Source organism: Melospiza georgiana, chromosome 1, assembly GCF_028018845.1.
Source record: "Melospiza georgiana isolate bMelGeo1 chromosome 1, bMelGeo1.pri, whole genome shotgun sequence".
Lineage (NCBI taxonomy): Eukaryota > Metazoa > Chordata > Aves > Passeriformes > Passerellidae > Melospiza > Melospiza georgiana.
In genome coordinates, this window is record NC_080430.1 from 90,853,721 (window position 1) to 90,871,841 (window position 18,121).

At 41.5% G+C, this 18,121-nt stretch overlaps 1 protein-coding gene across 1 annotated transcript in view; it reads right to left on the reverse strand.

The window, feature by feature from the left end:
* The window catches only part of TERT (telomerase reverse transcriptase), a 29,265-nt gene extending 14,250 nt beyond the window's left edge, over positions 1-15,015 (reverse strand). The window contains exons 1-7 of the mRNA XM_058039748.1: positions 14,788-15,015; positions 11,902-13,789; positions 9,478-9,673; positions 5,097-5,286; positions 3,600-3,782; positions 2,056-2,217; positions 1,567-1,662 (exon numbers count right to left, since the gene is read on the reverse strand). Of these exons, the coding sequence (XP_057895731.1) occupies positions 1,567-1,662; positions 2,056-2,217; positions 3,600-3,782; positions 5,097-5,286; positions 9,478-9,673; positions 11,902-13,789; positions 14,788-15,015 (2,943 nt within the window). The remainder of the gene's footprint in view (positions 1-1,566; positions 1,663-2,055; positions 2,218-3,599; positions 3,783-5,096; positions 5,287-9,477; positions 9,674-11,901; positions 13,790-14,787) is intronic.
* Between the last annotated feature and the right edge of the window lie 3,106 nt (positions 15,016-18,121).

The following is an 18,121-nucleotide window of genomic DNA, read 5'->3' on the forward strand; positions in this document are numbered from 1 at the left end:
CACCCACTTGCCCATTCTGCTGCAAAACACACACTTCTTCATGTATTACAAACACTTCCATGCATTGCTGTCCACCCAATATTTATGGAACATTTTGTTAAAAATTATAAGATAAGAAATTCATTTACAACAATTTAAATACCCTTAACAATGACTTAACTCAAATTAAAATTACTTACTACTTGCATAGATTAGACAGCAGACAAAAGCACCCAGCCTTTGATAGACCATGCAAGATCATGGTTACTTGCATTGAAAAGAAAAGGTGATGTACCAGTGGAACAGACACCCAGCCTGACATTACACTTTTCTCAAGATACATTGTTCTTTTAAGATAATGGCACACAAATTGTTTTCAAACAGAAAATATTTTTAAATAGAACACTGCTGCTCATGCAATATCTAGTCTAATTCTCTAAATCAGTTTGAAAAAGATAAAATGTACTTATACATCAGCAATCCAGCTAGTTTCCCTTTTCATCCAGGTACTCATTAGACTTTATTTTCGTAGGATCCTGGAATTGTACACCAGCCACACCATATATTCTACTCCTATGTCCACAGATACACAAGATCATTTCATGTGTATGTTAGAAATCACCTTTTGCCAATCTTGTCATTTTCTACTGCCAGGTTTAGAGAAGAAAAATTTGAAGAGGAATTACTAGCCTGAAAGAACATACCTGTCTGCTCATTGGATGCTTAGGAAATCTTGTAGGTTGTTATTATGGAACACCATGATTACAAGAAAGGAAATGCATGATGACAAACAGTCTGAGCCTATCACCTACTTCTATGTCTTGAGAACAAACACTTCTATCACAAGAATGAAAATAGAAGGATGCTTGCTTCTTGCAACAAAGCATCAGCTGGAGTAAAGTTAAAATACGTGTAATTTTTAACCATATGTTAATTCACCAAAAGCAAGAAATCTCTTTAAACAAAAACTTGGAAGAGTTTATCTGGTTTGCTTTGTACTTAACTCTCCCCAAAGAAGAGTTCATTCTCATCCACCTTGACAGATAATCCTTAAAATAAGTTTTTAAAATTTTTAATTAGGCACAAAATAAGATCTTAAAACAAGCAACAGACAAAAAGTTGTGCAGTTTGCAAGTCAAGATATCACATCTTTAGCTATCTGGCTTATAATTAATTTTACTCATTCTTACTTCCCTATGTTTTGGAGATAGGAAATGTTGATACCCGCTTTTATAAATAATTAATTTCTCACTTGAGGACTGTTGCAAGAAACAATGAAATTAGGAAAGGAAAAAGAAAACACTGGTTAAAATAAAAGTTTGATAAAATAATGAGAAAATCTGAGAAAAGTCAAGAAGGACTTTTAGTCAGATTTCTGGTGCACTCCTCCCGCTGAACACTCAGAGCCTGTTACAAACATCAGAGAAGAGATGACAAAAGTCTTTCTACAGAAGAAAGAAGGTGCTGGTTAACTAGATGAGAAGTAATGGCACCACATAATATGTACATACAAATAAAAATCCCAATCTTCCTCTAATTCTTCTGCAGCTTTCTTTTTCAGTTGAAAAGAAGCCTCACAATACTTACCTGTTCAACTACTATTGCATTTCGCAATGAGGCATTCTCCTGAAGCTGGGACACAAACTGCTTCATGTCTGGCATAAAGTCCTTGAAAGTAGAAACCTGTGTAATTGTTTAAATTGTAAAGAAACAAATGATAAAAGCAATAAAATGTTCAGTAACTGACTTTACTGTTCAGTGAAGATCAAAGAAGGAGCCTTATTGCATTATTTTAATCCAACAATTCTTCTACCATTAAAAAGAAATGTCTCACCCACAAATCTCTATTTCCACAACACATTTATCTTTATTTTTACTAAGAGTGAGTAAAAACTTTAAAAGGTATGGAATAAAAACAAGCTTTTTCTACCCCTGGAAAATATCTGACAGCATTAAAAAATGTTTATTAAGTGCTTAACCACTTCAAAGGGTGGCTAAAAAAAGCTATGAAGGCAAAACTTTCCTTGGACCAAAATATTCTTATAACAGCAAAGAGAAGAAATCAGGAAGTCATACATGTCTCTTATAGAGCCTCTTGGCTCTTCCACTTGGGGTAATCATAATGACAGCGTAGCGCCGTATGCAGTACACGGTTCTCTTCTCAGGCCTCAGGACCCGCGAAATCACTTCCACCAGTTTGTTGTGAGGAATGCTATCATAAGCCCTGGACACATCAGCCTGAAACACAAGAAATATCTTCCACTACATATTCAGCAATATTGCTTTAAACATTCTGGTAGCATAGTGGAAGTACCGTTGTAGTATGCCAGAAAGGCAGAAGGACAGATCACATGGGAGTAAAATTATTGCACCATTCAGACCAAATTCCTGACAAAAAAAAACCTCACTGCTTATCTGAAAGATCTTTCCCCATTCATCAAGTATTCCCTTAGAAAGGAATATCCAAATAATCAGTTTTAACATAATTCTTCTTATTAACACAAGATTATATACCACATGCAACCTTAATTCTAACACTAACCTCCAATCATTTAAGTTAATAACTAGTATTTTTATGTTTCAATATTTTAAGAAACTTGCCTCACCATATGGCCATGGAGATGGCATTTTAGACTTCTGGAAAGCTACAAACCTACATATTTTACCTTTCCCTTCCTTTCCCTTCGTTTCCTTTTCATATTGGAAACCTAGCTCTGCTTTTACTTGTCCTAGTAAACTAGGAGAAACTTTCTGTTGAAGTTTCAGGAGTAAACTGAGAAAACTTTCTGTAGAAGCAACAATTTTAGGATTATTATAAAACAGATTATGTCAAGGACTTGATCCTTTGGCTAGAAAGGGTCAAGTCCTTGACTTGATAACAAGGCAAAATTATGAAAGTTATTTCAGGGCAGGATGACAAGTGACATATGAGAGATGAGAACACAGCCCCCCTGCAACACATACAAACCTGTCTAATTTACATATTTCTGTATACACTGCCCTAATTTAAAGCTATGGATTGAAATCAAACACAAAATGTTGCCTGCTAGACAGAACTGACAGAAGTGTGAAGATGAAGAACAAACTCCTTTAAAAATGGGCTACCACAAGCACTGATTTTTTTTCAAAGTGGGAAACTTCTTGGAAAGACACCAACCAGAAGTCATGTGTTCATTTTCAACAGAAACTAATGATAGTGAGATAGAAGAAACAAAATTTTTAAGAGACATTGAATTTATTCAAAAGCACATCAAACATTGTTTTTCCACTTTTCATATGGCTCAAAAGGCTGAGCTTCTATCTATCTGTCTCCCACTTTTATACCCAGCTAAATGTAACTGCAAAAAATTCAGTGCAGGCATAGCAGCAGGAGCTCCTGCATGACAGAAAGATGGACAGAAAAACACCCAAGCAAAGGAAGCTCTACTGCAGGGTCACCCACCCACAAAAAACAATCAACCACCCCCACTGAAAAACTAACCAGAGTCTGGAAAGTATGCACAAAATTTTATTTAGAAAAAAATAATTATGCAGTCGTATTACAGCTAATATAGCTATAAAAGTATGCGCACAAGCTAGCTTTGAAAAGCTAGTTTGAATATGTAACTAAAAATACATACCTTTACACAGTAGAAATGAGGAATTTCACCACCAGATTCAAGAATCTTTGTAACAAATTGCTTCCATATCTTGTAGATATCATCTTTCCCAAACACTGAAGAGCCTATAAAACTGGTGTTTATTGTCCGTTCATAATTCAACACACTAAACAGATTTTTTAGTTGAGTGTTGTAGTGATTCATCTACAGAGATCAAAGAGAATCACCTTATATTATGCTGAAACACATTAAATTCTTTGCAATACAAAGATTACAAATTTAAATGAAGTTTGAGATTAAATTGATGTATTTACTATATTATTTTGTTCAACTTTTTTCAGAAAGCCTGACTATCACTGCAGTAACTACTTCAAAGTGACAAAATAGTCTCAGAGATTTTTCTTTTGGTACAGTTAAATCCTATGGAAAATGTTTTTGCTCCTATACTTGACTCTTGGAAATCAAGGTGTAATAGATACAGTGATAAATAGATTAATGCCAGCAAACAAATCCACTACTGATCTGAAAATAACTTCTTAAATATCATTAATTCTCTCTGCTGGAGATAATGACAGCAACAAAGAACAGCAAAGAGAAATTGTGCTCTGAGATTTTATGCTAACTCCAGCTGCACCATCAGCTGGGCCTCTCAAGGTACTTTATTCAAGCAATTGAGCAAAGACTTAACTCAGCTGTGGGGATAGTCAAGTACATCAGAGCAGCACTGAAGCCATGCAGTTTGATTAGCTCTGTAAACACCATAATGCGCAATATTATGTGAAATAACACTCCACAGCTCAGAACAGCTTTTAGCTGATGCTCTTTTCACCTGGTTTGGGATCACATGGTCTGAACAGTCAGTGCTAAGAAGCTGTTGACACCTCACCCATTTGGGAAACATTCAATCTTGGGAACGAGACTCAGCCTTAAGGAAAAGCAATTAATTCAGCTGGGCAAGACAGTGAAACTGGGCTGTCACTATTCCTTCTGGCTAACTACCCTGTCAAACAGATTATTCTGTGCACTGAGATTATTCTGTGTTCTGTCTGTTCCCACACTGCATTTACTCTCAGCTTCCTTCCCAGCTCTCTACTGTGCTCGTTCCAGCTTCCCTGCCCTTCCTTAGACCCTCTTCCGTAACGCACCCAGCTCACCGCTGTTCACTGGCACCACAGGCAACTTCACAAATCAACATGCACCATCAGTATTAAGGCAAATCCTAACAGGCCAGACTCACCCATATCAAAAAAACAGGATTACTTTACAAGCCATGTTATTCTATTGGGCTCATTTGCTTAAGGCAGCTTTGGAAACAGAAGTTTGTGATCCCGGAACTGGAGGCTTGTGGTAATTAAGCATTGGAAAGGGAGAAGCTAGGCTGCCACAGACCCATTCAGCCATTTTGATCAGAATGCTACAGTCCAACATGTTAAACCTAGTTTTAGGTAACAAAAATCCTTACTCCATTTATCAGTTACCTACATCAAATGCATATAAAACAATGAAGTAAATAAAAACCTTCTTTTCTCTGCTTTCCTTGCTGAGTGCTTGTGGTTTGACAACACCGCTCACTTTCACTATGGGTCTCAACCCATTTGGTTTTGGAATAAACCGGAGCTTTGATGCCATAGGAATGAATTTTTTTTGACGGATAGTTTCAATCTCCTCTGAAGACAGAGGCCGTAGCTGGACTTTGATAAAATGGTTTCTAAAATACAAATATACACTTAGTGTAAGCAATAGGAAAGGCAGAAAACTAAAACATTTAATATCTTTAGGATAACTAAAGCCAAATATTTTTCTAAGATAATACAAATATCAACCTCTACAGATAAAGTGACATGAAATTCTGAATTTCAAAACAATATCACAGCATCTTAATGACAATGTAATACAAAAAGAAACCATATATTTCTGCTTAATGGAAATAAAAGCCCTTATTAACACAAATTAAAATTTAAGCACAGACTCAAGGAGTACATATGAACATTTTGAAATATGTTTTATGCAAGAAATGGGAAGTTGAAAAGGCATTAACAGAGTTGAAAAGAACCTTCTGAAAACTACTCTAAAACTACTCTTCCTGGGAAGAACATAAAAACTGTAATGGCTGTTCTACTCCTAAAAGTTAGGGGATCTACCACTTATTAGGTGCTGGGATACACTGACAACACAAGGGCTTTAGGTATCCAGGACTCTGATGAGCCAGTTGAAGCAAAGAGCAGAAAATAATGAAGAACCAAAGGCACCTGAGTCACAGGTTCTGGACTTCCCAAGTTCACCTTAATGGGAAATGTGTTTTCCTCTCAGATTCCCCCACTCAGGATTCATAGTTCCATGAAAAAACTAAACTCAATACTTTTCCATACAATGAATCAGGAAAATGGTGGTGGAGTAAAAACCCATGTTTTTACTTAAGATGCAGAGTTAAAGTACCCTACCTGCAAAATAAAAGACCTGGATAAATCTCCTGCACTGCTGGTATTGTTCAGATGGACAAAATGTGCCATACAGACTAATGGCTATGATATTACCCTGGGAAGTAAGGGAGGCAATTCAAGTCCTCACAAAAGACTGGACATCAATTTAAATTTGCATGAAGACTTTTTACATCCCATACAATCCAACAGGCTGCTTTAGCAAAAGGAGGCCATACTATTACAAAAGGGAGGGGGTGAATGGTGAAAACCTTGTAAAGATGCTCTAGGAGACACCTGAGAAGCCAAGAATGCAGGTAAGGGAGGTACACAAATACTTCTTTTGTATGCCTATACAACTCAAATAGAAGCTCATGATCTGTCTGCCTGGGACTCTCAGCATCTGAGGGATACAGGGCATGACACCCAGAAGTTATAGTGGCATGCAGGGCCGCTGAGTTGAGCTACTGAAAAGAGAGCTTTGAGGATGAATATTCAAATTTTCTAATTAAATTCCTGGTATAGATGCTGCCCAAAGGAAAGTAGAAATGATTGCTTTTCCACAGTGAGGGATCACTACTCTTTATAAAATTACATTCTTTGCTGAACACAACATCTACTATACTATTAAATGGATAACCAGGATAAAACAAGTCACTCCAATTCAATAGAAAAAACTTAATGATCAGATTTCCCTCCCTCCCTTTACAGCTCACACTCAACACTGGAAAGAAAAAAGCCCCAACTAACCTCTATCACTATACTAAAAAATATGGCTTCATTTGAAATTGAAGACAAAGGCCAGATATTGGCAAATCTTCATTACTCCCTCTGGCCAGCTGGAGATGTCTTTTTGCCTGCAGCAACATTCATTGTTTATTTTGTGGCACTTAGAGCAGTGCTGATGATTTTGAATGTGTGCTCACGTAGCAGCCACTGCAGCATGCTGCTCTCACTGGCACTCACAATGCTGTTAAGCACTGAAACTTGAAGGAACTTGAATAGATAGTCCTGTTGTCTTTTGAGATCTCACCTCAAACTGATGGGGAAAATTCAGACTTTCTGCAGGTTTTAATCCTCTGCAGCCACTGTGTGTGGCAAGGGCAGGGACAGTATGAGCTTTAGAAAAACAGATGTTCTCACCACAACACTGTGCTCATTATTTTAACACACAAATTTACATTCTGCAGGCTAACTTGAAGCAACTGTATCACAAAATACTGATTATTTTTCTTGGCAAATCCTGCTTTTAATTTGGGGACTGAAGTTTGGTATAGCTTCAAAAATTAATAGAAAGCTGTCCATTCACAATGACAGCACACACTGATCTCCACCAATACAGCAAGGCTAATATACAGACCCAGGGCCCCTCTCAGAGCCCTGCTCCATATCCTTGAGTGGGATTCTGTCCAGGATCTTCTACTCAAAAAGACAGTCCTTCAATATGAGGATTTACTCCCTAATGACAATGCAGTCAATGCAAAGGTAAGCTCACACGTTAAGGTCCAGGCCCCCCCAGTCCAGCCTGTTCCATCCATTCTCTTCCTCCAAAGGAGGATACAGAAGAACTCAACAGGAATCAGTGGCTACCAGTGCCTTCCTGCAAACCAGCTCAGAGCAACTGATTTGAGCAGCTCCAGCTGAGGAGAACCAGAACAACCACAGAACATCCATTAAGGCAGCAAATGAAGTCACCGGACACTCCTCCTCCAGAGAGGATGGAAGCAGCTCAACAGCCTTTGGCACGACTTCACCAGCAGTACCAGGCTGGTTAAGAGCAGGCAGTGTCTGAACAGCCTCAAAATGGCCAAGGCTGTCCTAAACACCTTGTATCCCAGTATCTCCAAAGACCTATTCCAATTTCTTTCCTCCTATGTGAAACTGGCAGCTGGCCACCTCTATGAATGCAGGAAGCGGACTCGTGGCAGACCTCATGTAACAATCACACATGAAAGAGCAGTGCTGAAAGCCCTGTCAGTGAAGCTTAACTGCTGCTGTTGGAATGGGACTAAAGTCCTCATAAACTGTGATTCCTGTAGCCAGAAGCAAACATCCTGTTCTTAGGACACGCCTTTGGCAAGCACGCAGCAGCATTTCCTTGGATTTTTCTCCAGCTTTCAACAACCTGCACTTTAGAGACCTTCCAAGGAAATGGTGAGAAGGGGCTTCCTGCATGGTAAGGAAATATGTGAGGAGGAAATCAGAAGAAACAAGACCCTAGATTAAGGTCTTCTGAGTTCAAAGCACCTTACACATTGAGTTTTTCTAGGAAGCTGGGAACACAAACAAAAGAGCTAAATCCCGAGTTGTTTGCTTTTAACCACAAACCTCACAAAAAATCCATCATTTACTACTTCTGTTATTTTTCATTGTATCTCTACTATGTGAAAGGCAGTACTTGATCATGTTTTGTGCCAAAAAATAGTCTTTAAGTACAGTGAAACTCCATAAAACACTAATTGCAACACTACAGCTGTTAGTTGGAAGACATGACAGAATGTGGGGGACTGAAAATTACATTCTGCTATGATTCAAAGTGCATTTTCTGTGCTACAACTGCAAACAAGACTGAGACCCCATTAACTGCAAACACAAATGCAAAGAGTGGCACTGAGATATCAATGCTGAAATCAGGGAGTGATGGGGCAGGAGGGGAAAAATCACACATATAACACTGTGGACCAAAAAATCAGGGCAAAAGCAAAAGGTTCAACATTACAAAACAGCCACTAAAACACAAGACATTATGCTAATTTTTCACAGTTCCAGAGCTCTCTCAGATACCAGCAATTTATAATGAAAACCTGAAAGATGTGAACTAAGGAGATCGATGCACAACACTGTTCATTAAAATTGCCTTTTCTATTTTCTCACTTAAATTGTTTAAAATTTTGTCTTAAATAATGCTCTAACTTAAATGCATGCATTTTTAAGACCAAAAAACCACCATGGAATCCCAGCCATACTAAAAAATGAGCTGGAGCTTCTGAAACCCTTAAACTTTGGAAAAAAAAAACCCTAAACCCACTAGGCTACTCTCTGATTTTTATGAATAGAGTATTACAGCATTTCAGCAGAGCCTTGTTTTTTCTTTTTCTAAATTAAAGTAGTTGAAGGAAATTGACTATTTTTTAAATGAACTCTCATTTAAAAGGTTACTTTGGAATTCTATCACTAAGCTTTACTCATTGTTAAAAGGTATAAAAACTGAACTTATTATAAAATCCTCTTCACACTGAATTTTAGTATTGCAAAGATTTCTAATAAAGAAGTCTCAATTTGTATTAGTTTTCTCACACAAAATATTTCTGAAATTACTAACTGTGCATGCCACAATCACAGGCTGAATTTTTCTCTGAGAAATGAAGCAAATAAAATGAAGATAAACAGACAATAAATTAAAGCAGAAATTCACCTTTACACAACAAAACACATGATTTCTATCCATATCCATTAAAGGTTAATTAGTTTTCTAGTGTTACCTAATTCCAATGTTCTGTAACTTGCCCCAGACAAACTTTCGGTAGTAGAAGAGCATGTTTTTCTGGAACATGGTCTCGGTGATATAGAAAAATGATCTGAGCAACTCAACAACATAGGTACCCATCAGCCAGTACAGGAATTTGGCCAAAAGTTCTTCACGGAAACAATGTTCATCGGCAGGAACAAAGTGATCACCTTCAATAAATAATTCAAAGGTAGTTATAGTAACTATCAACTCTTAGCATGAGCAAAGAAACAGAACACGCAAACAGCTTGGATAACATTCTTGCCCTAGCTTGAGGTCATGAGAAAGAAAAAAGGTAAGTACAAACAATTACAGAGGTGACGCTCCCAATTTTCAGGGCATTAAATAATGCAACTGACCCAAGCTTAAAGGATAAACACAGGAACTAATCTGCAGTGACAAACTGACATAGAGGATACAAATACATGCCACTGTAGCCCAAAGACTTTCTTACCGCAACATCAATTGTGCAAGATCTTTAATGCACAAAGGCAAGATTATTGTGAAAGGAGAGGTAAAACGAAAAGAAGCAAGTCTACTACAATATAAAACTTAAAAAAAAAGAAAACAAAAGATTGAAACTAACATAAGCACACTATAAAAATTAACAAAAGTAAACTGGGGTGATTTGGGGATAAGAATGATATTGAGATTTCCCAATTACATGAAAATTAACTAATTATAGGGTTTTGTAGGGTTAGGCTTTATTTCAGACATTCATATAAAACTTACTGTCACAGTCAAAGAAAAACAAAGAAAAAATACAAATCACCTGAAGTCTATCAGTACTTCCAACATTTAGATGAGACAATTATGAACCTATAGCACTCCTAACTAATGCTGAATTTAAGGTCACATATATCTGTAATTATGTCTAAATAATTTTTCAAAGATCAGATGTTCCAAATTACCATGAATCACACACATATTCACAATAAAGCCTTTTAAAATATTTAACTCCTGAGCATTTTGGAAAGTGTGCTTTTGAACCACAGTATCTGAATAAAGAAATACTTTTTCCTAGAATTAAGAATTTCTTATGTAGTGCAACCTCCCTTACTTTTGACACCAGTTCTCAAACATCAGACTTTTGATCTTCCTCCAACACTTGAAAGAACCTGTAACAGCCTCAAAACTTATTGCACTTTTTAACAAAAGAATACCATTTTCAGCTCATATTACTGTAGCATCTAAGTACAATACCAGGTAAGAATAAACACTGTAAGTATACCAGTTAAGGGAGTGCAATCCATATTGCAATAGATAAGAACAGAAGCACAGAAAAATTGAAATATGCACTAGATCCTGCAGCAATCAACCCCAGAACAATGGCTTCAGCCTAGATTTAAATCCTGGGATAGATTCTGAAGAACAAGCTCAAGGAAAGGAAGATTCACCTGTCATTTGAAAAGAGGATTAAAGAGAAATGGATTCATACACAATCTGGAGCAATCAGCTGTTGCCCTCATGAGAGCTTTTTAGCCAGGGACCGCTTAGCCTGGGGACTTCTGCACCACCAATTAGTCAGGCTGAAGCTGTGCTCAGTAAGACTCTCTTGATCCTAGAGAAGCGATCTAGAAAAGGTGACAGATGCTGACAGCCCTTTTCACATGGACATGTAATGATAGGACATGGGGGAAAGGTTTTAAACTGAAAAAAAGTAGGTTTAGATTACATGTTAAGAAGAAATCTTTTACTGTGAGGGTGGGAAGGCAGCTGGAACAGATTGCCCAGGTCTTCCAGCCCTGGAAGATTCAAGGAGAGGCTGAATGGGGTTCTGAACAACCTGGTCTAGTGGAAGGTGCTCCTGAGCGTGGCAGGGAGGTTGGAACTAGATCTTTAAAGTCACTTCAAATTCAAACCATTCTGTGATTCTATAGTAGGCAATCCCTGTACTGAATAGGTCTCATATCTTTCTCACAGGGTTGATATGAGGGAGTAAAAAACCCTGGGTTTTTTTTCACTCCCATAGCAGAGGAACTCATGCCACTGCAAGTGTCTAGATTTGCTTTTAACTTTCTGAACTCCTACAGTAACAAACAGATAGTGTTTATTCCTCTCCTTAGGTCACACGTCAATGAATTTTCTGAGTTACTGCAATTTGGATAGTAGGAGTGGACAGAAAGAGTTTTGGTTTTTGTTTAGCCCAGGTTCTGAATTCATGTTTATGAAAACATCATTCTATTAAACACAAACAGCACGAATGCAAACAAGTTTTGAAAGGACTACAAGCTCAAGTGTCCTTCCACCACCAGTTACAAACACTACCACAGTTTGCTCTCTCACCTATGGCTATTACCAATGAACTCAGCAATTCTGAGTCCAGATTCAATATCCTTAACCGTAAACACCAATCATCTGACAGCCCCACCACCTAGTTCTGTAACATAAAAAGTACCTTTGCCTAGACGAAGCCACATGCAGTCATTCACTCTCATCCTCCACATCAACTCCTGCAACGAAACCTTAGCAAACCTCCCCCTGGAAATGAACACTTTGACATTTTTTAGAAACCGGCACTTGTTGTGGTTTGAACCCCAAAGCTCTTTAGGAATGACCTTCTCCAGGCAATCCCTCACAAACATGTACACCTGCCAGTGGCTGCTGTGCTGCTTGAGGAGCTCCATGAGGGCTGAATCGCGCGCCTCCCGCGGGTTTTGCTCCTCACTTGGTGGCAGCTCCCCACGCACAGATTCTGCCAGAGGAGCACCCAAGTTGTCTGGCACATCGGTGCGACCAGATTCACATCGGCTGCTTGGCACACACTTAGCAGGCTCTTTCCCAAAGTGCTCTGCTTGTTTCTGAACCTCTGCTTCCCCAGGCAAAGCTGCCTGACAAAACAGCTTGATATTTTTCATACTGATTTCAGATATCCAAACGGGGCAATTTTTTCTCAAGAGAGCTAAGTAAGCACATTTCCCATGGTTGTTTATCAGTTCCTGAAAGGTATCCCTCATCTGCCGGTAGCGTTTGGGCAACGTCTTCTTTCTCCGCTTGCAATTTGGCAGACTTTGGTTAGGCCTTTGCTCCACCTGATTTTGGTTTAAGAATATAGCTTCTATAAGCCGTCTTCCACCTGCCTCAGAGCCCTGCAAGCGATTCAATACAAATGATTTAGGAAAACATTCTTGGAAACCCCTGCAAGAATAGAGAAGAGACTTCCTCCCAATGTATGCTGCAGAACTCAGGAGTCTATTTGGTGACTTCTTTGATAAATGAGGTGGGGGACTTTCCTGCTCTCTGCATTTTGAAGCACCCTCCACAGGTTTGCTTTGTCCTGAAGCCAACTGAGATTCACACGTACGAATCTCTACTCTTTTCCTACGGGATTCTGCTTGCAGTTCAGTGTTGGACTCTAAAGGTTTGTTACTCCGAAATCTCTGCAGAAGAGAGCCTGCCACAAACCTCCTCCTGCCACGAGATGTGTGAACTAAAGAAGGACCAGACACAGCACTGTTACTTCCTTCAGAAATGCGGGGGGTTTTAATGACACTTTCAGAACGTGGTGCTACATACTCAGTTTCAGATCTCTCAGAACTACTTTGGTTTACATCAGGAACAAGACTACAAGCCTTTTCCTCTCTCACTTTCTCCCCTATTTTTGCCCTCTTGGCTGGAATTTCAGATTGCTCTCTATGAATCTTCCTTTTTAGAGATGGAGCTGTGGCTGAAACACATGAAGTGGAGCTACACTGTTTTTCCTGGTCTTCAGTAACCATTCTGATCTGTTTGCTTGCTTTAGAAACAGCTTTTGCAGAACACTGGTCAGTGGGCACTAAGCTTTGTCTCTTGTTCTTTCTTTCATGTCTCATTCTGGAGACATTAACTTCACATCTTTGTCTGTATGACTTTAAAAGATAATTTCTATGAAACATAAGCCTTTTTCGCATATATTTAAGCAAGCTAGTACGTTTATACTTTGAGAACCTTTGTCTAACAAATACCAGGGATGAGTCCACACTATGTGAAATAAGTTCATAAATGGGTTGCCCACAAACTTGGTAACAATTACTAGGGGGAACCAGCATAAAGACTGCACAGTGTTCCAATAAATACATCATCACATCGTCCCCTATGCGGCTCAACAGTGTCTCCCAGAAGCCGCTGATGCAAAGAGTTTCTGTGGCAGTATTGGGTAGGTAGCTGTGTATCTTGGAAAGTGGCATGACTGGGAATTGAGAACTGTTCTCATCCGGTAAGGAGTATCCATATGCAAGGACATTCTTCTTCTTTTTTTCACACAGTCTCTGAACGACTCGCGCTGTGACTTCACTCTGACTAGATAACTGAAGAAACAAAGAAAGAAGAAAATTAGCTTTTTTTGCTCACTCCTCCATAGACCACAATATACCCTTTACATAAAAACACATGCTAAGATACACAGCCTTAAACACCAGTTTTCAAAGGAGGATTAATTATTCACAAGCATCATACCCAAAAATTAAGATTTTCCAAGCGTAATGCAAGATGTTCATATGTAGCAACGTAAGCCGACGACTTGAAGGAAGTCTTTTTAACATCTGCCCTTTTGATCCTGGCTTTTATGCCCAGGAAACGCCCTGCATTATTCCCGTAGAGTCCCTCAGCAGCTCAGACTCCACTGGCTCCAGTGAATCCGTGTTTGCAGATCCACATTTGCAGGCACGCATACGTGCTCGCGCAGGCTCCAACCTCCAGGGAACTAGCGCTAATTTTCTTGAGGCCTCCATTTCCTTTCATGTAAAAGAAAATTCAACGGAACGACTCGGCACACAACTCCAAAACCCATTTAACAAGTTGTCCTGGGTTCGCAAACTCTGCTTCCTACCACAGCACAGTTTAGCTCCTATGGCGCTAGAAAAAAAGCGGTCTTCCCTCTCTGAAAAGCTTTTCCTCCGCTTAAACACCGACTGGCAGCCCGTTCTACCCGCTTCTTCTTTAGTCTCTCAAGACTGGGGCACTCTTCATCGCCAGTCGCTCCCCGGCCACTTTCGGCTCGTTCATCCCTACCCAGATGGGGTCAGGGAGCCGCAGGCACGCAGACCGCAGCGCTATCCGCCCGCCCTGCGCCCACACCTGGGCCTCGCTCTCCCACCCCCGACAAGCGGCAGGGAGTGATTCCCACCGCTCCCCGCCGGCTCCGGGGCCAGGATGGAGCGCGGACGGCTGTGGGAGCCGGCCGGGCCCGCCCGGGGCAGCCACCCGGGGCCAAGGGCCGCCGCGCCACCCCCGCGCACGCACGGAGCGCGGGAAGCGCCGTCCCAGGGAAGCCCCGACAGGGCTCTCGCCCCCGGCCCCTTCCTACCTGCTGGAAGGTGAAGGGCCGCGGGATGGCGCGGGCGCCGCGGGGCACGCACACGAGGCACTGCCCCACGAAGTTGCGGTAGCCGGGCGCGTCGTCGGCCCGCAGCACCTGGGCGTCCCCGGCGCCGCCGTCCCCCAGCCGCCGGACGAAGGTCTCCAGCGGGAAGGCCTCCGCGTAGCAGCGGCGCAGCGCGGACAGCACGGCCGTGAAGGGCTCCCTGCCCGCCATGTTGCGGCCAAAGGGGGCACGGGTCTACCTGGCGCGGCCGCGGCGCCCCTCCGACCCCGCCGCTCGCCCGCCGGGCATCGCGGAGCGGCTGCTCAGCGATGAATTAATAAATAAATAAACGCATTGGCGAGGCAGGAGAAAAAGGAAGGGCCCACAGCATCCTTTTAAAGCGCGGCGCTGGCGCGGCGGACCGGTGCCCCCCGCGTGGCCCGGAGCAGCGGCGGGCGGGGCCGGGGCGGCCGGGGCGGGGCCGGAGGCCGCTGTCCAGCTCCGCCGCGGGGGCACGGCCGCAAGGCGCCTCTGAGAAGAACCCTTTTTTCCCTCCATTGAGGATCTATCTGAGATAAGAGCAACTGCAGGAGAGATTGTGGTGGAGATGAACACACTAAGCCCTACAAATACCGAAGTGGTTCACCTCGTACTTTTTTCATCAAACTCATGAATGAAGAAGCCAAATAGCTCGCGGTAGTGTGTAACCTCCTATTCCAAATTTGCCTTGGTATCTGAAGGCTTCATGATAGAATACTTGATGCCAGACTGTGAAAGAGATTGCAGTAGAGTCCTGGGGAAGTGCAGGTCTCTAGGCCCCATGTGTCATCCAGGTGAATTAGTAGAAATCCTAGAATTACAGCATGGTTTGAGTTGGGACTTCAAAGGTCATCTAGTTCCAAACCCCTTGGCATGGGCAAGGACAATATATGTGAAATATCTGTGCAATAGCAGAATTAGGTGGTGCTGGGAGAAATACAAATTGCTCAGCCCATTTCTCCCATAAGGAATCCTGCCCTTGAGTTCTGTCAAGTGTTGGAAAGCTATGAGAATTATCTGGTCAACTGGCTGATATATGCTACTTGAATTTCCAAAAACCTTTGCAAGAAAATGTGGCATGACACATCACATAAATTCAACAAACCCAGGACTTTTGCATAAATGTTTGGGCAACATGGAGTTAGCATTCTACCACAGAGGGTGAGGTGACTGACTGTCTTTTACCCAGGCTTCATAGTTAGGTTGCTGTGAGTATCCTGCAGAAAAATAACAGAGTTCTCTCCTTCCCAAAGATTAGAGAGTGCCTTATCTTTAAGAGGAATCATCCAGCAGATCCCATTGTAGAGAAGGCTATTTTTCCAGATGTGTCACTAGGTGAAGGGAGATGTTAGTGTCCCCGTGGTCATGGACAGTCTTGTCCCTGGCAGAGGTGGTGCCATGCAGTGGCAATTCTCACCAGTGGCAGGGACAGACGTGCAGAAGTTGTGGGTCTGCTGAGACAGAGCAATGTGGACCTTCCCTTCCTCTAGTGAGGCCTTTACAGACTGGGGAGTGAGGTCAGCATCCCACCACTCATGGAGTACTGGCCTCCTTTCCTACTAAAACAATTAATTTCTTCCTGGGACCAAAGCAGCTCATTTCCTAACATCAGCATGGCTGAGGAGTCAAATCCCTGGCACCCTGTGACCTACAAGCTGAGGCTTGCCAGACTCTTTTAGCCCTTAACAGAGAAGGCACCAGCTGGCATTCCCAAGGGAGGCAGAGCAATAACACCAGGCTTCATGGCACCTCAGCAAGGCTATACCTGAAATGCTGCACTGCCACTGCATACTGAGGGGCAGGACATTTGCAGACAGTCTGAGTCCATCAGCATCTGCACCTAGGGTAGTGATAAAGCTGATTCCCTTGGTCTGACCTCTGAAGGATCTATTTGACATGTATCTCCCCCCATATCTCTGTTGCTCCAAAGGTGACAGCACCCTTAAAGTAGAATGTTGCCTGTGGCAAACATAAGGTTCACCGTTTCCTGTGAGAAGCATGTTCAGAAAGAAAGTAAGAGGAAAAGGAAGAAACAGGGATTCATTAATCTCCAGCAGGCAGGTCCCAGCCTGTGCCTCTTCCTGATGCCTGTTTTGTGGCAATAACCACAGCAGTGGTGGAGGGGGAGAGGGCTTCTGCAGCCAAGTTAAGGGGGGGCTCTTTCCTCTTTCTTTTCACAGGTACCCCGTGTTTTTCTGTGTGCCTGCCATTGGGCTGGGGAGAGAATTCAGGAGGGGGAGTGAAGTAACATGGAAAAAGAGTAAGGTTGATTTTTTGGCTTTTGGGGTTTTTTTTGGAGAGGGGGCAGGATGAATAAGGAAAATAGGATCACAGAGACATAGAATAGCTGAGGCTGAAAGAGCTCTATAGAGGTATCTAGTCCACTCTGCTGCTCAAAGCAGGGTCACTTAGAGCAGATTGCCAAGTGCCATGTCAAATCAGGCTTTAATACCCTCAAGGATGGAGACTCTACAACCTCACTGGGCAACCTGCTCCAGTGCTTTATCACACTTAAAAAACAAAAAATCATGTTTAAATGGGATTTCTTCTATTTTAATTTGTGCCCACTGCCTCTTATCCTGATACTGGATACCATAGAGAAGAATTTGGACCCATCTTGTATATATTCACTTTGATATGATTCTCACTGAGCCTTTCCTCCTTGGGCTAAACAATTCCTTTGATATGATCCCCACTGATCCTTTCCTCCAGCTGCCTCACAATCTCCTCATATGTCAGGTTGTCCCACTCCCTAATTACTTTAGTGACCCTCAGTGGAAAGTTCTGTGCTTACTACAATATCACTCTTTTACTGGGACCCCTGATGTGGACAAATAATGAGGCCACAGTTCTCAACAAAATTTGCTTCAAGGCATATTTTAACCTTATCCACATCCTGCTTTACAACCAAGTTCTGTGAAAGGGGGTTACCCTGAGAATGGATGATGATAGTGGAATGATAAAAATAAAGCACTGTTTTTATGGTCAAGCAACAAAGTTAAAGGAAATGAGATGTTATGTTTGGGTCCAGCTTCAGTAATGGCCATTTAAAGAGGCAAGCTTTCTGCAAATGTGCCTCTGTTTTCAAAGCTGCATTTGAGAAGGCTAAAGGAAACTCTTAGAAGAAATGTCACAAGATGAAGAAGTAAGGCATCTTTCAAAAACCTGAAGCTGTGTTCAAATAGTAAAGTGAAAAATAAATCAAACAATATCAGATTAGTTTGATTAATAACTTCTCAAAGTTGAAAGAAACATGAAACATGAGAAGTGGAACAGCTTGCCAGGAAGTTTATCATGC